Source organism: Papilio machaon, chromosome 8 (genome assembly GCF_912999745.1).
Source record: "Papilio machaon chromosome 8, ilPapMach1.1, whole genome shotgun sequence".
Lineage (NCBI taxonomy): Eukaryota > Metazoa > Arthropoda > Insecta > Lepidoptera > Papilionidae > Papilio > Papilio machaon.
In genome coordinates this window covers 3,430,816-3,456,248 of record NC_059993.1, presented here as the reverse complement: position 1 = coordinate 3,456,248, position 25,433 = coordinate 3,430,816, and the positions used below count along the sequence as shown (strand labels likewise).

Genomic DNA, 25,433 nt, shown 5'->3' with positions numbered 1-25,433 from the left:
CCAATTAAGATTACGAAGTCATCTCGTGTCTCAAGAATAACAACATTTATTAGTTCAAAGATTACTGTATAAAATATTCCCCTACTTTAAAATTTTGAGGGTATAACCATGACCTCACAGAACGTCATGAGCGAACTGTGGTCTATTATAACTGATGATGCGAACTTTATAAAAAAATACATCATTTACCATAGAAGATGGAAAGTGCATATTATTTTTCAATTTCATTTGAAATGCTTTAGGCATCGTAAAATAAAAGGCGTTAGTATTAAATTCAAATGCAGATAGTTCAAATAAGAGATTTTTTTACTTTCATCAGAATAATGAGAAAGTAAAAAACAACCTAAAGTAAGTAACATTAAAAGGGAACTAATGCAAGATTACTATAGATATTTTTATTTATTCGAAGAAAAAAAACAACAAATATTTTCCTTAATATGCAAGTTTATAAGATAACAGGTTAATACCCGTGAGTCAGGTCATTATTAATAAGTTATTTTAAATGCTACTAAGTGCTTACTTTATAGTTCTTCTTCACGCGTTCAAGTATTCAGTTCGTGCAGTAAGTATCTACATTTATTACTAATTTATAATTTATGGAATATAATTCTGGAGTGTTTTTAAAATTCAACAATCGACATTTATGTGTATTGTACGTGCATTTGTTTAAATTTAGTGATTTATTAATATAAAATAACTAGTGAAACAACCAAATTCGGTAATAACAAAACGACAATGTCTACGGGTGGTGACTCACGAGACGTAGATTCGAAAATAATTAACAGATGAACAAGAAGTGCACTGGCAATAACTTTATTTTTCTCGAATTTTAAATTCTTTGATATATCTAACCGTGTTTTTAGTCGGCAATAATAATAATTACTCAATTTTTGTTCGCAGATGATGTTAGTTTATTTTGCAGTAATCGCACTGGCTACAGTGCATGCAGTTGAGGAGAAATGTGACGGCGTTACTATTAATGGATTGATGCACACCAAAGAAGTGTTAAAAACAAATCTAGATAGTCCATATCAATTTAGTATTGACTACACTACGAATACATTATTCTTCAGCTATTCAACACATATAAAAGATCAAAGATTTCAGTTGGCGTATCTAAATCTTGAAAGTAAAGAGTTTAACATTGTGTCTGGCATTAAAGATGGATTCGCATCCGCTGTTGACCAAGATAACGGTAAAGTTTACTTAGGAGCAAAAGGCGGTGTATACAGTTTTAATTTAAAAACAAAAGAAGCTAATCTATTAGGATCGACTAGTCAAAATATATGGCAAATGTTCTACAAAGACGGACTATATTACAGTACTTACCCAAAGGAAGAAGTGTATTTCTTTAAAGATGGTGTTTATAACAGAGTTGAAGAATTAAAAGATACACGAGCTATGCTGATCGCTCTAGATGATAATAAAAACATCTACTTTTCTAATTCATCAGGTTTATATAAATACAACAAATCGAATAAGGAAATATTGACTTTGGGTGTAGATGTAGTTAATGGTATGAACTCAGATGCGAATGGTAAATTATATTTCACTTCGCCTAATGGTATTTTCAGAATAAATGATAAATTAAATACTATTGAGCGCTTAGTTACATTAGAAAACGTATATGGTGCTGCTATAGAAAAAGATGGCAGTGTATTATGTGGCACCGATGAAGGAATTATAAGATTTAAGAAAAGTGATAAATGCAATTTGTAAATATATCATTTTATAAAAAAACAACACGCAGTGCTGAGATAAAATTTTGTTAGTAAAATATTTATGTTTCTTTTTTTTTGTTGAGTATATGCCTCAACAAAATAAATATATACTAATTATGTAAGTGAAATGAATTTGATGAATTCAACCATTCTACATTGTATCTTGTTTTATATTAAAAAAAAAAACAGCAAGTGGTTTTATTTATCGTTCAGCACATAAACAAAATTATATCAAGTATGGCTTACAGTCAAACAGTGGATAACCCTATGACATGTCTTTGTTCTATAATGATTATAACATGTTGTTATAATTAATGGCGTTTTTGTATCAAGCAAATTTAAACAAAAATTGGTAAACATGTTATATCGTGTTTCTTCAGAACTATATGAAATTAGATTTTACCCGCGACTCCGTCCGCGCGGAATAAAAAATAGAAAACGGTGTAAAAATTATCCTATGTCCTTTTCCTGGTTCTAAGCTACCTGCCCAACAATTTTCAGTCAAATCGATTCAGCCGTTCTTGAGTTATAAATAGTGTAACTAACACGACTTTCTTTTATATATATAGATAGGTTGTAACCAGTATGGATTACGTGACAAAGTTAAAAGTTAAAAGTGAAAACATACTTTAGAACAATTCCTACCAATAGATTTCTCTATCATCGATCCTGATGGAACTTTAAATTTTATTCACAAAATTAAATTGTTAGGAATACCTTACAAAATTTTATCGCATATATGTTTGCCCCTCCTAATTGCTTTGAGAAATCAAATGTAGATTTTACACATTTTATAAGAATTTAACTACATACAAGGGTTACATAGGTTATCAAAAGTAAATCACGCATCTATCACTATTTAACAAAAAGCAATAGACTATTACAGGGTTAATAATTATTAAAAGAAAAAAAAAGCAAATATTCCATAGTAAAATCATGTATTTGAAACAATTTCGTCAATGTTAGTTTTATTATCATTAAAAACAAATTCACAACAAAATCTCTGTACTAAAGAACTATTTTAAATAATAAAATTATATTTTGAATTTTATTCTTGGAACAAAACGTGTGTTCGTGATTTACAAACCAAATACATTTGGTTTAAGTTTATTAAAAAAATGTTAACATTATAAACTAGGCTCTTGATTTAATCGATAGTAATCTTTTTATAAAAATAGTATTCAATTACTCTTTTCTAGAAGATTCGGTGTTTTCTTTGCTGTTAATTTAATTTGTTGTACAACCATATCAAATTGCGTGGTAACACGAAATTTGGCACGATATTTTTCACAATGTTGGAGAAATACGGGATACATGTATTCTAAGACAGCGTGATCCAAAGTAGGAAATAAATGGTGCAGTGTGTGATGTCCGAAGAACGTCATCACTCTGAAGAAACTGGTGTTAATGTCACGACGGTCCATGACCGCCTCCACTTCGTGAAGACCCCAGTCCCGAGTCACTTCACTAAAAATGAGAAAATATGAAGAAGAATATTACGGATCAGTTTATCGAAGATAGAAATAAAAAAAAAAACGAGGTTCCGTGCTACCCCTGAATGTTAAAGATGTATTAATAGACCTTATTCTTTTGACAGAACGCAAAAAAACCCTTTTTTAAGGGCCTGGTTCAGATTGTACCGGCCGGTTTGTGTTACTTGTAGTGGGGAATGAGTTCTAATTTCGATATGCTTGTTTCCAAGGAAAGAATCTAGAATTTTAAATACTTACTCGACTTCATCGCCGTCTCTAAAGCAAATAGGATGGTGATGGGCAGCGTTAGATCCGATGTTAAAGAATATAAAACTAGCAGTGCAGATAATCCACAGCCACATTATGAATGCATCGTAAAAGCTGCAACCGCTTATAACCCACATCCAAACGGGTGTGAGGAAACCAAGAACATCGTGCCAGCGGTAGTGATTCAGGAAGAAATCTTTACGCAAAAAGTTCAAAATTAACCTGAAATGTTTTAAATGATTTATACTAATAGAAATAACAAATTACCTTTAAGTACTAGTATAGCATCATAGTGGTAAATTTAGTATTGTAGGTATCTTACAATGAATTGAGAAATATTTATCAAGCGACAAACATTTGGAAGAAGTATGGAAATAGATTTTTTAAAAATTACCGTTTGAAGAAATTGACTGGGAAAATTAGTCCGAATGTTGCTAGTTCGATGAAAATGGCAAATTTTCCGTAGAATCGATTTTTCAATGGCAGCCAAAAAACGAATGGCTCAAATCCACTTATTTCCAAATCCATAAGAGTATTCGGGTAAAGGTGATGAGAAAGGGCGTGGGAAACTCTGAAATCTCTGAAAAATAAAAAACAAATAAGAGAGTCGTCCACAAATTAATAAATAATGACAGAAATGTAACAAATATGAAATACCTGTAGGACCATAAGCTGAAGTTAAAAAGATACATCCTCCAATTCGTCTTTTTATGAATATAATTATGAGCTGCAACAGTTAGCCAAGCTAAGCACAGAGATGCTGATAAGTATGATGTCATTACTACCCAATAACTCTTAGATATACATGATATGGCGCAAGAAACCAAGAAAGCAACAAACAATCCATCTATAATCGTATCAGCTCTTTTGTGGATGTGTCTAGGCGTCTTTTGTAGTTCCGCCCAAACCGCTCGTTTCAATGAACGGAAAAATCCGTCATCTTTGAAAGTAAAAGGAGAGTTTCTTGGCGTTTTTGCTTTTCTAATATAGTATTTTTCCAGCACTTTGTTGACAGCCGGATTCAGATGGTGAGATTCAAAGGCTTCTGTTATGTCTGTTCCCTGTAAGTACATCAAAGGTATATTTAATTAATTCATTTCACTACCAAGTTTACTCACGACAATTAAGTCAAAAAAAGACAAATCAGTTCCTTAACTGCATTTAAAACTTTTATTTTCCTGCAATTATAGAAAAAATAACAAATTTTACCCTTTTAATTTTATTCCTTTTTTACCTTAGTTAATTCTAGCCATTCTGCACCTCCTGGATGTATTTGAAGAAAAGGTTCAAAATCATACAATCCATCATGTACCCTCCATACACCCTCTGCACCATCATCCATAGCTTTCCCCATTAACCATTGCACTGGATCTCTTAGGCCATCATCTCTGAGCGAAGGATACACTAACTGAGGGAAACTGACATGCGTCTTCTTTTCCTCTGCTCGTTTTGCAGCAATGGCCAAATATTCACTATTAGGTGGCATTGCTAGAAATTATGTTAGTTTGCGAATCCAATTGTAATTTTTTTACGAACTGTTGTTTACGTATTGAAACGTTGGCTTTTATACTTGTGAACTTAACCTCCCTAATATCGCTTAAAATATGTAAACAAACACTTAAGATATCAAAGTTATATCATTGAAATTGTTTAATTAAATTTGAAACTTTAGACTTGCCTTATGGTATGTTCACAATAATTTAATTTTGTTTTTAACCGTCGTTTCTATTACTTGTTAATTTCTTGTTAATTCTAGTGTTTTGAATACTAGCCTTAATAAGCAAAAATGATGAAAATTTTCAGATGCCAGATGACTGATCTCAACCTTTACACTTTTAACTTTATTAATACAGTCTAAAACTAATATTTTGAAAATGTGTGGTTGAATTTTAATTTAATATTAGTTCTATATGCATTCAATTTTGATCAATCATAAAGCGAGGGACGTTATCATATCATAATATGTTGATACTAATTGCGTTTCTTAGTCTATGAAGAGTGAGATAGCTTTAATTAATGACCTGCACAGTTAACTATCATCAACACATCCAATTTGTACTATTTCCGGATCGAACGGTTGTTTTACTAATATTACTGCAACATTTTTTTAATATCTAAATTTTAAATACTGCGCATATTGTTGAGATATCATTTTTTGATTATATGCAATGGCGTCTTTGAAATCTAAGTGGGAAGAAATCGCAAATGCTCGAGCTAGAGAAAAGAAAACTCATGTCAGCTTTCCGCAATTGAAATATCCATCTCTCAGGGATTCTGGCATGAGAGATCCCGTCCAATGGCTAACGGGTAAGGCATTAGACGACGGAGCTGAAGGTCTATGGCGAATTCACGGCAAATTGTACGATGTTACAAAGTTCCTAAATAAACATCCTGGAGGAGAAGAATGGCTGGAATTAACAAAGGTAAGGTTTTTTTGCATGCAGTCGTTGCCTAGGATGACCAAATATTAGGTTTATGAAATTTAACTTTGTTTTTTTTTTTAAACTATAAAATTTACAACAGTTTTTTCACCCATTACTGTTTTAATTATTAAAAGAATGTGAAAAATTAATTGGAAACAGAAACGTGTGATACCTTTACCCTATTTCAGGGTACTGATATAACAGAAGCTTTTGAATCCCATCATTTAAATCCGGCAACCGAAAAGATTCTTGAGAAATATTATGTTAGAGATGCGAAAACACCACGTAATTCTCCGTTCACCTTTAAAGATGATGGATTTTACAGAACATTAAAAAGAGAAGTTTATAAAGAACTATCAAAAGTCCCGAAACATGTTTCAAGGACAGCCGATTTAATAACTGATGGATTATTTTTATCTCTTCTATGTAGTTCTGCATTGGCATGTTGGGTTGTGAATTCTTGGCTAGCTCAGTTGTGGTATATTATCGCATCTATATGTTTGGCATTATTGACTGTAGCTTGTCATAACTTCATCCACCGCAAAACTAACTGGAGAATGTTTCTATTCAATCTCAGTATGTGGTCATACAGGTAAGCGATTTCATTTATTTTGGGCACCTGATTTATTCAGTCAGAATACAGTTAACAATTTTCTATGACTTCCGAATTAGTTTCTGTTACATTTTTAAACTGTACCTATATATCTACTGTACCTATATTTTAATTCTATTTCTAATTTTTTTTTTAACTTTCAGAGATTTCAGAGTGTCGCACGTGTTATCGCACCATTTATTCACAAACACCCTCATGGATCTTGAAATCAGTTCTTTAGAACCAATCCTGCAATATAATCCCAGAAAAAATAAGCCTGTATATGCTAGACTCGGTTTTATTACTGAATTTTTCTTTTTTCCGCTTATTTTCTTTGCACTTTTTCTTAAAAGGTATTTGTTTTGTATTTTTTGTTTCGTTTTGTTCATTCTTTATTTCCTTGCCAAAAAGAACCGATAAAGTACCTCAATTCAGAATTTTGTAAAAGTGAATCTTATATACATATTGGGGTTTAAGAAACACTAAATTAAAAAACAGTGTTTAAATTGAAATAATTTTATTTTTGCAGGTTTGTCTCTATATTTGTTAGAGAAGAATTTTTAAAAAAACACTATGGTTGGCATGATTGCCTTGGTTTTCTTTTACCATTGTGGATGTGGCTTATTACCGGCAGTCCCATAACAAAAGTTTTATATGTTTGGTTTTGGATCATATGCACGGGAAGTCTGCTGTTTCATTTAATTGGAGTAAATGCAGCTCATCATCATCCAGATGCTATAAAGGACGGTGATCAACCAAGGTTAGATAAAATATAACTTATCTATCACAGTGTGTCATTAACTTTCTTTTAATTAATCTTTATCAAGTGATTAATCTTAATTATTTAATAAGGCGCCCAATCTGCACTGCGCCTGCATGATTGACTATGGCCTCGTCATCTTTAACTAAGTGTAAACTCGAGACCCTCAGTGGGGATGTATATGAGCTTTCAGATCGACACTTTATAAAATTCTTATATTTATTTCTATAAATGCTGATACTCATATTAGGACTATTGTTTTTTTGGCGACTGGATATTTAAATCGAATTATAGTGGCTACAATATCTATTAATGGTACTTCGTCGGTACAAAATTTATTTACAACAACTTCCGACATTTAAAAGTTTTATCCCTTTTCAGAAACGAAACCCCTGACTGGGGTGAGCATCAAGTGGAGGCACTTCTTGATAGAAAGGACATAAACAGCAATACGTTTGCAGTAGTGACGCTTTTCGGCGAGCATGCTCTCCACCACATGTTCCCGACTCTCGACCACCTAGTACTTAAATACTTACATCCTCTTTTCTTACAGACATGTGATAAATATAAAGCCAAATACAGAGTGTCGACACAATTTGAAATGGTACTCGGTCAGATTAAGGAAACTATGAGGACCGACTATAAAAGCATTGATTGATTGAAGTACTTCTTTTCTATATTTTTAAATAATTTTATTATGATGAGCTTTGTAATTTTTCTCAATGAATATGGAAATAAAATATCATTATATTAGCCTCCTTTTTAAATATTAAATAATGTAGAAGGTAAGCTTAAAAAGGGATACATTTTGGAATAAATATAACTAATCTATAATTCTTTAAAATCCTACTTTTATATATACACCTTAGCATAATACAAGTGGTAAGATAAAAAATTATCTATTTAACTTAGTTATAAACATAAAAAGGTACGGAAACACTAACATATGCGGCAAGCATGGGGGGTACATGGAAAAAGTTTACGTTATTCACAATGCCAGATGGTCGCCGGATGCTACATTCATTTGTTGAGAGCTTGATGAATAATACATTTCAGCGTCTCTGCTTCGTTTCAGTTTTATGAGGATAGAAAAAAAAACCTTTTTATTTCAGGTTAGAAAATTTGATTTATTACAATAACGACAAGAAGAGTTTTAAAAACACTTATATTATTTTTGTTTTGTTACACAAAGTATCTACTGAGAATCTACTTAGAACATCTTAAGGTGGGTACAGACTGGTGAAACGTAACATGCAATGTTTTAAGCAATGAAAGAATTCACCGTACACATTGATGCAATGTATCATGAAAGGTAACACACTTTGTAACAATGTCTCATAGTTTGGACGTCTTGTGCGCGCGAAATGTGCATTTCACGCGCACGCTACGAGCATTACAAGCCGCGCGCGGAATGATCCGTGTTTTGTCGGTTTTTCGAACGAACACAAAGGGGCGCGGAGCAGCCAACGTGGACGGTTCTTTTGAAATCAACACGTGCACGCAACGAACATGGAGGACGACACTGCGTGGAGTGAGGAAAAGGCATTTAATAATGCATGGCATTTAAAATAAAATTTATTATTAATAATGAAGTACTGATATCATAGCAAGAACGTGGTCTTCGGACTCCATGCTTCGTGTGATCAACCGGTTTAAAAACGTGTATCGAAGGGCCGTGTTCGCGGCAGAATGGCGGAAACAGACGAACGCGGGAGGTTCGTAGTGAATGCGCGTTAAGAGCTCGCTATGCGTCCACGCTTGCAGCGAACATGCAATGAAAGGCAGAATTATACATTTCATGTTACGTTTCACCAGTCTGTACCCACCTCTAGAACCCTTAGTGTACCTAGATTTACTGCTACGCTCTGAACTAAGGACCTCCCGAAGAATAGATTTATCACTAAACAAAAAATATTATATAATAAGTAAAACTTTCAAAATGTTTATGAAATAATACAAATGTACACACACGCACATCAGAATTTGAAGCATCGATCTCAGGTAGGTAGTACACGGTAAAAGCGATAGAATGTCAATTTTTAAAAACAAACGACTGTCGAAAAACATTACGTATTGAAAATTGGTGCAATTTGTTGAATTTATGTTCCCCGGGTGCGCCATAAAGATATATGAATTTATGTTTATTTGTTGGGCTTCATTTTTCTATACAATCTTATTTTAGATTTAATACAAAAAAAAACATAAAAATTTCCCATTAATCTAATTTAATCAGTGGTAACATACTCGGTCCACTTGAAGATAATTTGGTCTGAAATGAATTGACTAAAATTAACTTTATTTCTTACTAGCTTTTACCCGCGACTCCGTCCGCGCAGAATAAAAAAAAAGCACACAAGATAAAAAAAGATCCTATGTCCGTCTCCTAGTTCTAAGCTACCTCCCCATCAATTTTCAGCTAGATCAGTTCGACCGATCTTGATTTATAAATAGTGTAACTAACACGACTTTCTTTTATATACATAGATGAATTTATGACAATTATAATACATTTTTCAATGGTGTATATATATTTTACTGATATCATAGGAAACGATAATAGACATTTTCCATAAATTACCAAACGGCTGAACCTGCATCAGTCGACCGTACGCAAATTGGACACACCAGTAGATTTACGATGCAACCAAAATGTAAACAAAAGACAGGTAATTCAAACATTATTCATGGCGATGTGTCAGAATTACGTCATGTAAAAATTCAGCAAAATACATGTCCCGAGTTTGGCATTAAAAGAAAAACGTTTTACATTTTTACGCAGAGCTTCTGCTCCAATTTTCTAAAAGCTTTTGCGGATATACATTAATTATCGAGAAGTGCACATACTTGATAAAAATATAGGTAGTATCTTTTAAAAAAAAATCTTGTTATAACTCGTACATGTGACTTTTTAGATGCTATGAAAAATTGTGATATACAAAACAAGATTGAATGTCGTCAAAACGTGTTCCAAAATAAGTTTAAAACTATTTAAAAGTTGGTTGAAACTCTATTCATTTAAGTGCTATTCAAAAGGTATTGAAAATTCATGACTAAACAACTACGTGACCGAACAAAGAGAAAGTTAGTAGTAAGTATTAGTTTCATTCAGAAAAGTGTGCAAAGTGAAGACACTTAATCCAACTATATTCTTAATTTTTCTTAAAAAGCAAACTTTAAGGAGATTAACCACAGATAAGATATTTTCTCCTATTTTGGTTCGGTATTTGCATTTTTTAAGATGGCAGACTACAGTTAATTTTTAATCTGAAACATACCTCTTTTTTAAATGTTTGCGTGCTGAAGGCCATATTTTAGCCCACGTTCTCATCCTACCCTCTTCTTTTAAGGAAATAGTGGAATAGGGAAGTGGATTTGGCGGCGGGGGGACGCATAGGAAGGGGAAGTATATTTCCGTGCGTGATTAAAGGTAGGTAACGCTTCTGCAATTGCAGGATGATATCCATGGGTCACTTCGTTATTTCGGCGAATTCAAGTGACCGCTTGCTCGATTGCAAACTTATAACATTAAAAAAACAGATTTCCAAGGGATGCCATATGGCTACATGCATAGCCTTCAGTATTTGTTCGAAAAGGGTAATTGTTTATGCTATTAGTAAAGTTTCATTTATAAAGGAAAGTTATATTTTAACGCGATTTTATTTGTAGAAAACATGAATGTTGATTCAATATTTCTTTTAACAAATGTCTTACTGTTGGATTGGAAGGTCGCCAACTCTTATAATAATATATTCAGTGCAACTAGGACAATGAAAAGATCGCTTGCAGAAAACGATGAAATTGTTTTTCTTTGCAACGTTTGATTTAAACTTAAATTGCCAAGCAAATGCTGATAGTAATATAAAAATAAAAATCAATTTCAGCGTATTCGTGCTTCTTCCCTAAGGAGGAATACTCTCCCATACAACTCTATCATCTGTCATATCTGAATTTACTCTCTTCTTACGCGTATTTTCTTTTGGTCATCATATGAGAGATTTCCTACCTTTGTAATCATCCACGAAAAAACCACTATAAATACATAATTTACTGTAATAACTATGTTTGCAAGAAAGCTACTTAAATCTGGTGATCTGCTTTGCCTCGAAATCATGTAGGAAGATATCGCGTCTCTGTGCAAAACAATTATTCTTTTAGAACGTTCGTAAGACAATGAAAGACATCATTAATTATCTGCGAATGCGGTTCTCTAGTTTTTTTCTTTTTTACTTGTAATAAGTTATGCGTAGATAATAATCACTATTATTTCAATATTAGGGGCAGAAATCTTGTTTTGTTTATTGTATAATTAACAACATTTGATGTACGAAGCTTTAATAGTAGCATAGTCAGTTTTATTCAGCAGTATACTAGTAGAGGCTAATGGATGGACTATGTGAGTATAAAATCCTGCACTATATTAACAGTATGAACGACGCTGAACCCCAGGCACGTTCTTGTTATATCAGCATCTCCATACTCTCAGAACGTAGTTAAAATTATGGACCAGTGCCAATTGCCTAATTCAATGTATGGAACAGTAAGGAAGATTGCAATAATTTAAAGATAACAATAATTAAATCCGATATGCGTCGTTATGTCAAGATCAAAATAATGTCAAAAGTAAATAATCAGAATAACGACACATAGCAATCAAATATGTTGCGAATTCCATTAAATCAAAGATATCAGAAAGCTGATAATTTTTTTCTGAATCAAGGTGGATATAGATTTTGGATATTCTGATTGTAAAATACATTAAAATATGGCAAATAGTGAATGGTTTAGTTGTTCATAAAGTTTATGCGCTCATAAATGTAAATATATCGTATACTGTTTACAGCCGTAGAATAATTCAACAGAACCAACTTTGGTCCACGCAGGGTCAAACTTGTACTAGAAATAAATTCAAAGGCTGGATAACATAGCTGGTAAAGTGATCGAATTCAGAAAGGAAAATTGAAAACTGTAAATCGTGTACGTGAGATGAAATAAAAGTTGATGCTTCAAACCTTTTTCGTGAAACTTTGGCATTCCAAAAAAGCGTTACGATATGAGTGCATTATTGTTGTGCGGAATCAGTACTTTTTCAATCTTATTATTTGTTGTGTTCACTAGTTATTATGAAAACTATAATTTGATATAGTTTATTTAGTAATTATTTTAAGCAGGTTTAATAAATTGCCTTTTGTAATAACTAGATATTATTTATCTTAAAAAAAAAAATGGCCTATCTATTTATTTATTATTTAGAATGTAAAAGTTGGGATGTACATAATATATAGGTATATATGAAAATTACCAATATACACTTGACATTCCCAACAGACTAGTTTTATTTTGCTTTTAGAGGCTATGTAAATATTTTTTTAGAGTATAAAGTTATAACATTGCTCTGAATGTTGTAAAGTACGTTCCGTAGAATGTGAAAGCGGTTTTAAAATATTCACATTATGAAAGTGCCAGTGTCTCCGCCATTGCTACAAAAATTTGGGAAGAAATATTTTTCTACCTACATTCACTCGTAAAATATTTTGGCGTATACTAAAAGAAACTAACTAGAATCAAGTACTTTTTTATAATACGGAATGCGAACTGTTTCTTAAATTCAGCAATTTTATAGCTAAGATTGATTCAAAATAATAATTAACATTCTTACTGTTCCAATAAATGTTTTTCTATTGCGTAGTGACAAAAATCTGTTTTTTTTTCTTTCTAAATATTATGTAGGAATGTTATGTTTTTGTAGATGTTTTCTTAGCCGTGGAAACTAACGGTAATAATATATTTATATGTAGTAAGTACAATAACTTGAAATGTAATGAAACCTTCTAACTTTTTAATTTGTTCGTGAGTTTGGAATATTTTATTCTCCTGGCGCCGGTATTTCAAGTCATCGCAACCCAATAAAAAGTTTTATTAGTAAAGTTTAAATTATAGAAAATTTTGAAATTGTGTTACTCAGCATTTTATATTTATATAAATTATGTTTAATCAAGTATAATATTCCTTAATAAATTTTATTTATTTGCAGTACAAAAAACATATTATGGTTATCGAAAATAAAAGATACAGCTATATCATAATTATTAGTATTATGAATTTAATGAAAACTTACATTAATAAGCAGCAACAGAAAACCTAAAACTTTCCTCAGTCGCTTTAATTTAGGGATTTAAATCAGGAATTTTCAGTAATTCAAATACTTTTGAAATATAGTTCTGTATGCAATGGACTGAAAATCGATATCGGAATTGTAATCCCTGATCCCATTAACTGTACAGATTAAACCGTTTGTCTGAATTTTAACTAATAGTTGTTATGTAGTTGTTTTAACTAACAGTCGAGGACGTTTATTTCCTAAATATTCCTAAAAGTATTGAATAATCTGTAAAACTTAGCATTCCATTAAAAGAAATATGAAGCACAATTGTTTGACATTGTTTATCTAATATATAAAATTCTCGTGTCACAGTTTTCGTTCCCGTACTCCTCCGAAACGGCTTGACCGATTCTCATGAAATTTTGTGAGCATATTCAGTAGGTCTGAGAATCGGCCAACATCTATTTTTCATACCCCCCCCCCATTTTTTAACTGCGCGCGGACGGATCGCGGGCGGCAGCTAGTATTAAGAAAATTGTCTTACGTACATAATTCCAATTACTTTTCCATTGTTGTTTTGGTTTTTTAGCGATGACATCGAGTTACATAATTGTTATGTTTAACTAATTGTTATCACAAAATTGGTGAGTTCAAGTTATACAACAATTGTAATCTATCATTGACTTTTAACTTGTATAAAATAATAACTACGTAAACATATTTAATCACCCAAAGTGGGGTCCATATCTAAATATATATAACAATACTATTATAAATGTAAGCAAAACACTAACATTACTAACAAAGTACTGCTCTTGTAAATAGTCTCTTTTAGATGTGGAAAAAAAAGGCTTTATTATTATTATTATAAACATATTTAATTACTGAATGTGAAAAAGTAACATTCAAATGAATTTGCAAAAAAATCTAAGAGATTGTTTGCTATTTATTTTATATTTGTTAATTAAAAATTTAAAAATAACTGAAGGAGAATAGCTTTGAAATCTTAATTAATATTTGTAAAATCATCTAACTACCATAATTGTCGGCACAACAGATATTAATCCTCCAAGTCACTCTATCATCTGTCATTGAATTCTTCACTTCCTTCTTGATGTCATCATTTACATATGTACGAGTCCATATCTAATAAACCCCCTTCTCACATGCTGCTCTTCCCCCTTCATAACATAACCTATAAAATACTAACCTTTTTCTCCTAAATCATTATTTACACTAATCACCGGTACTTTCATTTTCCCTTTGTATACTCCTTTTTGTATCCTTTAAATGTTTTAATTTCTTCTTTAGGTGCCATCTCCTATCGAATAATGGCTACAATCATGGAAACTTGACCTTTTGTCATTGCAGCACTAAACGTGTGCTCTTTTTATCACTAGCGTAGATAGTTATTAAAGTATTTCAAAACTAAAAAATAAAAATGCTATAAATCACTCACAGTATAATCTAGTCTAAGTACCACAGAGCTTTGTTATTAAGTTAACCATAAAAAGTCGCAGTAATATATCTCAGTTAAATATAAAAGCATTATAACGACCAACCCACTTAATTATTAAGCACTACGTTAGGTTGACTTTTAGTTGCGTCGTCACTTTAATGCGTACCTTTTAAGATAAAAATTTAAAATTAAATTAATTTTACATGTAGCTACTTAAGCCAGTTACCAAGATTCATTATAAAATACTAGCTGACGTCCGCGACTCCGTCGTTGCGGAATTAACAAAAAACTTAATAAATAGCCTATGTGTTCTTCTAGACTATGTTCTACAGCTGTGCTAAATTTCATCAAAAGCCATTCAGCCGTTCCAAACATTCGCATTTATATTAGTAAGATTATTGTAATTGTAAGTCGTTTTAATAATTTTAACAATATTTATGATAAGGTATATAAATATGCTTCTTGAATCTGGCTGTGATTTATTATTGCGATCCAGGGATCTTTTCATTAGAAATATAAATGTACGTTTTGGTAAAGTAATGCTCAAATAGTAACGTATCGAAACATTGTACATTATTTTGTAATACAGGCAAAAACTGGATAAAGCGTTAGTGTCCTAAGGTTAAATCAAGAGATTTAAAGTTTTTATCCACATTTCTTGGAAAAATTTAAGAAAACTGCACTTGAAAACACTTTGCATATAGTACTTTGACTTCAAAATGCACTTCGACTTTTCACCACAAACTAAAAGCTTTACGGAATCTTTTGCTTTGCGAAGAATCTTGTATAATAGTTTTTTCTACAGAAGCATGTGTCAAATAAGCAAGTGATTCGCCAGATATTTAGATACCTTATAAATAGTCCAAGGAAAAAACGTAACCTTTTTTTTTATTCTTTATACATCTCGAAGTTAAGGGCATCAATGCTACGGAACTATTATGTAAAATAAATAACAGGATAACTACAAGCTTGTTACGAATTAATAACTATTGTTACTTATTGCTCTATAGAATGCCCAGTCTATCATGTGCACATGCAGCTGATAGTTCAAATGGACGAGTACAAAAGCCCTGCAGGTAAAATGTATGCGCCTTTCATACCATTGTAATGCATACGGCTTGCACACACTATTAACCCATTTTCTCTCTAACGTTTAATATACCAGCGCTTAAACCGCCGGATGATTGTTGATATGCAACTATACACAAAGGTTATTTTGATATAAATTTTGTACAGGCGTTGTAAATTTGATATTTAAAAAATGGTGCAAAAAGCACAATTATTACTGTAACTACAGAAAATAATTTTACAATTATAATCACAAAAGTAATCAAAAATAACCTTATTGATATTTGATCCGAAAAGAACCACAAATTCTTTTAAAACATACAATATTAACAGTTTAGTTTAATATTTAATTAAATATTCTAAATTCAACTAGAATGGTCTTGTTAAAATTCATCGATTGAATTAATTTTCTCGATGAAAAGCTTTAAAACTGTTCAATTTGCCTTTGAAAATCAATTTAGAATTCAAAGCGGCTTATTGATAAGTCCTTTAATTGATAAAATCAATGAATTGTCGAACAAAGTAACATTATTAATGATTTTCATGAATAAGTTTAAATATGATATAAAGATATTAATATAGAGGGTAAATATAAAAATCATTATTGAATTAAAATATGGAAATTTTAATATAACATATACACTACTAATGTGGATATAGAAATCGCTACCATAATATGACCTCTCTGTATTAGAGGACAAGTCGTAGTACTTTGATTCTAGCCATTTTACCTCTGACAGTAGTAATCAGTGGCGGTGTTGGAAATTCTAATAATTAATAGAGATAGAACTACCAAACAGTAACTTCACCTGACAATTCGAAGACGGTACGATGCACAAGCTGTCATTTACAAGCAACGACCAGTCCATCGGATATCAATAGAGGTAAGTACACGTATGTGCAAGGAACATGCTGAGTTGCTGAGTTATTAAGTTATCATTGTCATATTTGAATTTTTATAAGTACTTACTTATCGCGGTTACTTCTGACAGAAAATATATAAAACCTACTTAGGTAAAGACATGTACATACATGACAAGACATCTATATTCCGAAAAGGATTTTGTGACACCTTCTGTCATTTGCAGTTGGACGCTACTGAAATTTTGCAATTAAGATTGCAATGATGCTCACCGTTTAATTTATTAAATGATTTGTCGGACTATATCTATATCGATTTTCTCATATGGGAAACTGAATTTCCTCTATGTTACCGCCTAGCTATTGGCAGGAAAATGGCACAAAAGCCTTTGGGAAATCAGTACTTGCAGGCGGAATTCTTTGAACAACTAAATTAAGACAAAGATATGACTTACATGTTTGAAATAACAAAAAAAAATCTGATATATTTTTTTATTCTAGTTATCTTTAGCAAGCACTGGAATGTCAATAAAAATGTGCAACAAACAGCTATTCCGTCTATAAATAGGTTCTCATACTTTTCAAGTCTTATCAAAATCCTAAAGATGATAAAGTATTAAATAATTCATCATGCTACTAGTAGAGTTGTACACAATTGGATATTGAACCGTTATCTATCAACAAAAGTTACGCAATGTTGCACAACAGAATGTCAAGGTGTTCGCAGGAGTGAGGTAGGTGTTTTGGTTCTAAGCTGTTATAGTGCCTTTCAAACTTTATGGGGGCTCGTAATTACGTACTAAACGCTGCGACAGTAGTAGGTATTGGCGGGACGAAATAAAAAAGTGAACGAAGCACACTACCATTATCTATGTCGCTTACCTCCACGAGCCATCATAAGATTGAATATTGTAATACATGCTTATTTCGTAATGTTTTGTCATAACGTGACTTTACGAAAAAAGTTTTACATGTATAAAAATTGACGTATATTTTATTGTTATATCTTGATTAGCTAAATTCGATAAGAAAGTCGCAGAAAAACAAAAGAAAATATTCATCACCTTTTGTATAAATCGAAAATAAACACATCCAATATACATTAAATTGGCACTTATTTAATACTTTCTACATCTAAATGTAATTTTGGCTATTAAAATATCTATCGAGTACCTACAACTTATAATATGAATTCGTTGCAACAACAGTTCTGTACGATAACCTGACCTCACTGATAGTCTTATCAGGTGAAAACCAGATAGCCCCCGATGATTCTATAACTTTTTCAACCAATGATTACAAATTGAGTAAGAAACATTTTTGGAATTTATAATACCAGTAAATTAACTAACAAGTTAACGTTTTCCTTATGTTTGATATGATCTACGTCAAGGTTACAGCTAATGTTAAAATAAATACAAGTTCTCGATAAAAAAACTAACATTTATCATCACTTTTTTTAAGTACAGTCATCTGTTGAAATAACTAAAATGAAACACTTATGGTCCGGGAGCCAGCGACAGATTTTCATGACCAATCCCCTCCCAATCGAAAATTCGTAAAATGCATAAAGAACTTATACTATGAATACTCGCGACCTGTCAGCTGCGACTCCGTGGGTGGGGTGGGCAGTGGCAACCTCCCAAACATGGAGAAAAACAATTTTTTTTCAGTCATTTCCTCTCATTTGAATATTTATCAGAGTGTAGTTTATGTAGTATTTTGAAAGAAAAACATAGTCAGCTGGCCATAACACGGTGGATTATACGTCAGCTGGCTCCTTAACATGAAAAAAAAAATTTTTTTTCAGTGATTTCCTCTCAACTAAAAATTTACCTGGTGATCGTTTATATGCTACTATTAATGAAAATTAATGTCAGCTTGCTGTATCTCGGTGGAAAGTTTGTCAGCTGGCACCCTGAAAGGTGTAACGCAACAGCATCTATGACCTACTAAAACTTATCAGTTGACGACTTTTCCCTTGACTTATAGCCAGCTGATTTTTTTTATTATTTAGTTGCATTATATTTTAAAGGCAATAGTGCTTTTGTGTGCCGCCAAATTTCAAAAGTGTGCCGCCAAATTTTGCAAATGTTTTAATTATAAAATATTTTTCTTATTAATTTTTATTTTAATTATAAATTATAAAACATTAGTTAATATTATCAAATTATATCATTTAAAAAGAAAAATATTTTTGACGTGATTATATATTCAAATCTACAAAAAAAAAATATTTTATTATTTGCTTTGCAACGCGGTTTTTCCTAGTGCCAAATTATGATGAAGCGGCGTGCATAGCAATAGGAATATGTCTCAAGTCGGCGCACACTTGCCACTTCTGCGTACAAAACGTGTTGTTTTAGTGACAGTTGGGATTCACAAGGTGTTGCATAGTAGTTAATGCACCTTTCCTTTCGTAAAATTGGCAAATGTATGTGATTAGGTTCAATATTCATTTAATTGCTTGTAGTGTCAATTTATAAATTTGCAAACTTATTAACTTTGCAATACACATATCCAATGATTTGCACGGTACTTGTTTTACATGTTTTCGCTTTTACACGGTTTTCCAAATAAGTTTTTTTTTTGTTTTTATCATCATCATCAGCTCACTATACGTCCCCACCGAGGGGCTCGGAGCCTACCCCAATTTAGGGGGTGACTAGGCCATAGTCAACCACGCTGGCCAAGTGCGGGTTGGTTGACTTCACACATATCATTGAATTTCTTCTCAGATATGTGCAGGTTGCATCACGATGTTGTTGTTTTTATCGCACTCTACTAAATGCGACTGTGATTGAACACGTGTGCTGTGTACACATCTCACGGGGAATCCCGAGCTTATGTGCTGACTTGCTGCACACGCACACTATGTCTGTATTTCTTCGCATAAAAGAACAATGGCAGAAAAATAGTTGAAAAACACTTTAGCGTCTAGAAATATCATATAGATACAATTAATTTTATACAGTTGATAAACTATTTATGCAGTGTGTAGTAAGTAAATAATTTTTATCTTTTCCTTTGTGTGCCGCCAAATTTTAAAATCGTTAAATATGTGCCGCAACAAAAAAAAAGGTTGAGAATCACTGAGCTAGTCTATCAAACACGCCGAATGCTCATGATGGCATTCGTCGATGAGTTTTGTGAAACATTTGCATGGTAGGATTTGAAACAAGGACTTGTATCAAGTAGAGGTAGTGCAGCAAATTTGGTTACCGTTTTTTATGCATCTACGATAGGATCAAAGAAGTTGACTACTTATTATTAGAATAAGTAGTTCAATGATCCATATGTGACGTTGCATGATATGATATGTCCATGTACCATGTGGATGAGACATTGGTTTGTAATCTGTACAAATTTAACCGTGATTTGCGTACAGACACAGAAAAATTTAATAAAGAAACCATTTAGCGATTGATAATAAATAAAAATATTGAAACAAACTTATCGAACTAAGAATTGCTTATAGTAGATATTTTTTATCTCTGATTGTCTTATCTGGTTAGCTAGGTTGTTGTTTTAGAGATTGTGTTGCATGATTGTGCAAAATACCTTTAAAATATTGTTCAAAACAAAACAGTCTGTTTGAAGACTCCAACATACATATTACCTATATATCTCGTAATAATTTTTGCTAGTCATGTTGCTTTTGCGTTTTATTCGTATAAAAGATGACCGAAGTATTTGATAACGAGTTTTTAGCTTAGTCTATTAAAGCGAAGCTCTGACGGACGGACGTATCATGGCACCTGAAATTAAATACACAAAGGTATTTTAAAACTTACATTAAAGTTTTTTACTACACTGACTAAATTTTTACTTTACATTTTCAATAAAAAAATTGTATCAAAATTGTTATTAATTTTGGTGTAAAAGTCATAAAGTATATATATTTTTTTTGTAAAATAAACGTCCTATCTGTTTGTCTAGCTCTTCATTGATAACAAATGGGTTGATTCTGTGAGTGGGAAAACTTTCGACACCTACAACCCACATGATGGCTCCGTCATTGCAAGCGTTGCAGAGGGAGATAAGGTAAGAATATAATCCACTGACCAAACACTAGTCTTCATTCTCCCGTGTCCCGCGTCTTCAGTGTAGAAACTGCCATAGAAATACGATTTTATAAGGGGTATGAAATATTCACGTTCTATATGACAGTTTCTATTGTGGCTTTCACTTTTCCGTACCATTTCATTTAAAATAAATTCTTATAACTATATTATGTTAATTTTCACTTTTGAAACACCTTTACGACATACATACATATCGCTCATTTTTTTTACTTTAACTTAAAAAAAAGAGGAATTTAAGAGAATCCAACTAACGTATGAATGTTGATAATATTAAATTTAAAAAGTTATTCGTCTTGTAATGTCCAATCTACGTATTTAGTTAAGCAAATGCGTTTCTCATGTTAGTTTTTTCGGTGTGGTTCCAGGCGGATATAGACTTGGCAGTAGCAGCAGCACGTCGTGCTTTTCAGCGTAACTCAGAATGGAGACTACTAGATGCATCTCAGAGAGGACAGTTGCTGTTCAAGTTCGCAGAACTGGTAGAAAGAGATGCCGACTACATTTCACAGCTGGAGACTCATAATAATGGCATGTTACTTGCAAACTGCAAGCTATTCATAGGTCAAAGTGGTACCTATATCCGCTACTTGGCCAGTTTGGCTGATAAAGTGCAAGGGAGCACTATTCCATTAAGTAAGTTTTACATTATTTATTTGATTTAAGAAAATTTAGCTTACGGAAGGTGTGTAAGCAAAATTTGCGAAGAAGCAAAATATCAAATACACTAGATTTCTTCAGTGTAAATGAACTAATATATTTTTTACTGTCTCGGCCATCTTGTAAAAGGCGCTAACAATTTTTTTTTTTATCTCTTCAGATGGAGAAGTCTTCTCATACACGCTCAAACAGCCGGTGGGTGTGTGTGGGCTCATTTTGCCATGGAACGGTCCTGTCCTAATGTTTATTTGGAAAGTCGTCACAGCATTAGCTGCAGGTAATTTAATTTTCGTGATTTTTCTCGTAGTCATTTTAAAGGCCGTGAAATTTGGCTGTACTCCCATGATGTTCCAGAGCAGAACACAAATCGATTTACTTCCTTTTAAAAATGCAAATTAAACTAATTTGTGATTTAATAAAACTGGAGAATTTACGGACGGCGGTAAGTCCCTGAGTGCGGAAGGCAGAGAAGATGATGATAAAGACAAGTCAACCAAAAATTTAACATTAACCAGGATGCACGGTGGTTGTGAAGCCCGCCGAGCAAACTCCGCTGACTGCATTGGTATTAGCCTCCCTATTGGCCGAGGCGGGTGTTCCACCAGGTGTTGTCAACGTCGTCAACGGGTACGGCGAAACTGCGGGCGTCGCTCTTACACATCACCCTGATGTTGCCAAAATTTCATTCACTGGTTCACTCGAAGTATGTATACAATTGGCTTGATCAAAGTTATGACATCTTTATTTGCCATAGATCGCGATCTTAAAAGGCTATACGCTAGATCAGAAATTCTCAAACTTTTTTCGGGTAGACCCTTTCAAAGGGTTCTACTGGTGTCGTTGAACCTGCGACATTTCTTCTTCAACTGAACCACTTTGGGTATCACGCGCCTAGAGCATAGCCAAATAAATAACGAGTATCAATCATCTTAGTGCACCGATCAGTAATAATAGATATTTCTAATAATGTTACAGAAATATTTGCATATCAACGTATTGAAATATCTAAAGTATTAACACAGATAATTCAATACTGTACTAGTACTATTACACTTAGTATTATCATAATTATAGCTCATCATATATTAGCTTTGTGAAGTGTAAGACTTCATAACAAAAAATTTAATTGATTATAATTTAAATTGCTTGATTGTTTTTCATATGAAAATTCTTAGTATGTACACACAAAGCGTGCATCATCAAAAAAACGCATTTAAATTGATATTTTTATCGTAATTCTAAGACACTAAATCTACATCTAATTCTACAATATATATACAGCACTGGCAATGAGGCAGATTTGACAACAAAATCCTTAAAAATTCTCATACAGTCAAAAATTGTACCAAAAACAACATAGTGTAAGTGACTATATTTTTCAGCTAATTAGTTTTATTAAAAAATATCATAAATTTAATGTTTAGGTGGGCAAGCTCATTCAACAGGCAGCTGGAGCAAATAACCTTAAGAGAGTGACATTGGAGCTTGGAGGCAAGAGTCCTCTGGTTATAATGAACGACGCTGACTGTAAGTACAATAACACTTATCTAATTGCTTTGGTTACTTTAGTTACTTGGCAACTAAATATGTCTCTTGGATTACTAGATTAAGTACACCATATTTAAATAAAAGGAAAGATTATATAACCACGATTCTGAGTGCTGTTAGGGCAGGAAAGAATGTATAAGTTTCTGTTTATCTCTGTACTAACATTGTCCTGTCAATTTTAGTAAATCTGGCTGTTCCGTATGCCGCGAATTCTGTGTTCTGTCATCAAGGACAAGTATGTGTAGCTGCTTCGCGATTGTTCGTTCAGTCTGGTATTTACGACGAGTTCGTTAAAAGAGCCGCGGAATATGCGAAGAGCATTAAAATTGGTGCACCAACAGACCTTACCACACAGCATGGACCACAGGTAATAAGAAATTGTGGTTTTGAAAAAGGCATAAGAAATTCTAAATCGCTTTTTATCATTCATCAGCTGCATGAAGAGTGAATTAGAATTCCGAAAGTTATTTCTTGATAACGATTCGTACGAATTACAGGTGCTATTTAACGATTTTGATTTCAAAATATTTTCAGATCGATCAAATGATGCTGACGAAAATTTTAGGCTATATCGAAAAAGGTAAACAGCAAGGAGCAAAACTTCTTGCTGGTGGAAAGCGTGTAGGCAACAAAGGTTTCTACATCGAGCCTACAGTGTTTGCAGATGTAACCGATGATATGATCATTGCCCAGGAAGAGGTAAGTGGTGTTAAAACAATAAAATCATGTAAACTTGTATCTTCAGATGTTATAATAATATTTTAGCACACACCCACTCTGTGGGGTCGGCACAACAAGTTTTCGTCCTCGATTTTTAGTTTTTGCAGTCGTCACTCCCGCCTTAATGTCATGTTGTTTTAATAACATCATTAAAATGAAACTAATATCTTTACAGATCTTTGGACCAGTGCAGAGTATTTTGAAGTTTGATACCCTAGAAGAAGTGATCGATCGTGCTAATGATACAGAATACGGTCTAGCGGCCGGCATATTTACGACCAATTTGAATACCGCATTACAGTTCAGCAAACACTCTGAGGCTGGAACTGTTTGGTATTTATTTAATTTTGATCCTTATCTATTTTAGTACATTGACCTCGTATTCATTAATTGCTTTTCTTTCAGGGTTAACAACTATTTAACTATGGGACCTCAAGCACCGTTTGGCGGCTTTAAGAATTCAGGCGTGCACAGAGAAAAGTAAGTTCTTTAGAAATGTAAAATACAAACAACCGACATATAACGACATCAAAACACATTTCACCGATAGTGATGTTCACACTGTTTATATAAACGATATTGTATATGCAGTTCCTACTAAGTTACTCATTTTAAGTTACTCTCGTTTTAAGCTCTCGTTTAAAGTTACTCATTTTAATGCAAACGTTTTATTTTTGCAGTGGATCAGATTGCTTGGAAGCATATATGGAAGTGAAGACTGTTACCATTGCATTACCAAAGAAGATTTAAAACAATAGTTTGTTAAAGTTACATGAAGAAGCATTTGTTATTATAAAAATTAACCTTGTAATTTGATGTTTTAATTTTGTTTGGATTTAGTTCTACTTTCAAAAGTTTAAGTTTTCTTTTTCTTACTTTTAAAAGTAATGAGATTGAATGTGGATGGCTATAAAGGTAGAGGAAGACCAAAGAAAGTATGAATGGATTGTGTGAAAGAGGATATGCGTAAAAAGGGGGTAAATTCAGATATGACGGCTGATAGAGATGTATGAAGGAGTAGTACATACTGTGCCGACCCTCCATAGGGATAAGGGCAGGTTGATGATGATGATGATGTTTTAGTTCTACTTTTAGCCTGATCCGTGTGGCCTTTATTTTATAGTGAAGTTGACTTTACTAAATTTCTCCTTCAAGTCCAAAAGGCTCTGTAATCGAAATTTTGTTTTACCTTACGAAGATTCAACGAACTTATAATTTTTTTATATGACATGTAAAAATAACATTGCGCCTTTCTCATATAAAACAGCAAATATTCAGTGCGTCATCAGAACGTTCTTTCGCAGTCGGTGTCGGCCGAAGTAAATAGATGACATTTTATATTTGAGATGTATTAGACATACTTACGTTTATGTCCCTACTTAGGCCGAAACCGACTCCAAAATAACAATAATTATACAATATAGACATGTTACAAGAAAGAAGAGAACTTTCTTTAGAGTTTAGAGACACGCAAAATACGCGCTTGTCGTGGAGTTGCGGAAAACTGAGCCCCTCCTACTAACTACTAGAGTTCAGAGAGTTTTCATGACATTATTTTGTTTCTTTTTAGTGCATTTTGTTTGAAATTGTTTTTTGATGTTACTTTTGAGTGCATTTTGTTTGAAATTGTTTTTTACGTTACTTTTGAGTGCATTTTGTTTGACATTGTTTTTTTATGTTACTTTTGTGTGCATTTTGTT

General features: G+C 32.6%; 4 protein-coding genes across 4 annotated transcripts; 3 read left to right on the top strand and 1 right to left on the bottom strand.

Moving 5' to 3' along the window:
- Window positions 1-525: 525 nt before the first annotated feature.
- LOC106720706 (ommochrome-binding protein) lies at window positions 526-1,719 on the top strand. Its single transcript, XM_045679019.1, has 2 exons — window positions 526-562; window positions 901-1,719. The coding sequence occupies exon 2, from the start codon at window positions 901-903 to the stop codon at window positions 1,717-1,719; it is 819 nt and encodes a 272-aa protein (XP_045534975.1). The 5' UTR covers window positions 526-562.
- Window positions 1,720-2,780: 1,061 nt separating this feature from the next.
- Window positions 2,781-5,015, bottom strand: LOC106720661 (cytochrome b5-related protein). Its single transcript, XM_014515389.2, has 5 exons — window positions 4,695-5,015; window positions 4,118-4,521; window positions 3,855-4,040; window positions 3,452-3,682; window positions 2,781-3,188 (listed from the first exon to the last, which is right to left on the bottom strand). Exons 1-5 carry the CDS (start codon window positions 4,944-4,946, stop codon window positions 2,903-2,905), a joined length of 1,359 nt encoding a protein of 452 aa, XP_014370875.1. The 5' UTR covers window positions 4,947-5,015; the 3' UTR covers window positions 2,781-2,902.
- A 498-nt stretch (window positions 5,016-5,513) lies between these two features.
- LOC106720700 (cytochrome b5-related protein) lies at window positions 5,514-7,910 on the top strand. The gene is made up of 5 exons (XM_014515448.2): window positions 5,514-5,883; window positions 6,072-6,475; window positions 6,640-6,828; window positions 7,005-7,235; window positions 7,617-7,910. The coding sequence occupies exons 1-5, from the start codon at window positions 5,629-5,631 to the stop codon at window positions 7,891-7,893; spliced, it is 1,356 nt and encodes a 451-aa protein (XP_014370934.2). The 5' UTR covers window positions 5,514-5,628; the 3' UTR covers window positions 7,894-7,910.
- Window positions 7,911-20,368: 12,458 nt separating this feature from the next.
- On the top strand, window positions 20,369-24,544 carry LOC106707408 (aldehyde dehydrogenase 1A1). Its single transcript, XM_045678839.1, has 11 exons — window positions 20,369-20,501; window positions 20,663-20,767; window positions 21,174-21,441; window positions 21,626-21,742; window positions 21,981-22,168; window positions 22,890-22,992; window positions 23,196-23,380; window positions 23,548-23,712; window positions 23,909-24,066; window positions 24,139-24,213; window positions 24,414-24,544. Exons 1-11 carry the CDS (start codon window positions 20,475-20,477, stop codon window positions 24,481-24,483), a joined length of 1,461 nt encoding a protein of 486 aa, XP_045534795.1. The 5' UTR covers window positions 20,369-20,474; the 3' UTR covers window positions 24,484-24,544.
- The last annotated feature ends 889 nt before the right edge of the window (window positions 24,545-25,433 follow it).

Bases quoted from the DNA above. Each gene is read 5' to 3' on its own strand.
- LOC106720661 (XM_014515389.2), bottom strand. From the start codon at position 4,946: ATGCCACCTAATAGTGAATATTTGGCCATTGCTGCAAAACGAGCAGAG. The intron at 4,522-4,694 runs GTAAAAAAGGAA...ATGTACTTACAG, and splicing joins AATGGCTAGAATTAACTAAG to GGAACAGACATAACAGAAGC. The intron at 4,041-4,117 runs GTATTTCATATT...TTTATTTTTCAG, and splicing joins TTCAGCTTATGGTCCTACAG to AGATTTCAGAGTTTCCCACG.
- LOC106707408 (XM_045678839.1), top strand. From the start codon at position 20,475: ATGGCACCTGAAATTAAATACACAAAG. The intron at 20,768-21,173 runs GTAAGAATATAA...GTGTGGTTCCAG, and splicing joins GCGTTGCAGAGGGAGATAAG to GCGGATATAGACTTGGCAGT. The intron at 24,214-24,413 runs GTAAGTTCTTTA...TTATTTTTGCAG, and splicing joins TCAGGCGTGCACAGAGAAAA to TGGATCAGATTGCTTGGAAG.
- LOC106720706 (XM_045679019.1), top strand. From the start codon at position 901: ATGATGTTAGTTTATTTTGCAGTAATCGCACTGGCTACAGTGCATGCA.
- LOC106720700 (XM_014515448.2), top strand. From the start codon at position 5,629: ATGGCGTCTTTGAAATCTAAGTGGGAAGAAATCGCAAATGCTCGAGCT. The intron at 6,476-6,639 runs GTAAGCGATTTC...TTTAACTTTCAG, and splicing joins CTCAGTATGTGGTCATACAG to AGATTTCAGAGTGTCGCACG. The intron at 7,236-7,616 runs GTTAGATAAAAT...ATCCCTTTTCAG, and splicing joins AAGGACGGTGATCAACCAAG to AAACGAAACCCCTGACTGGG.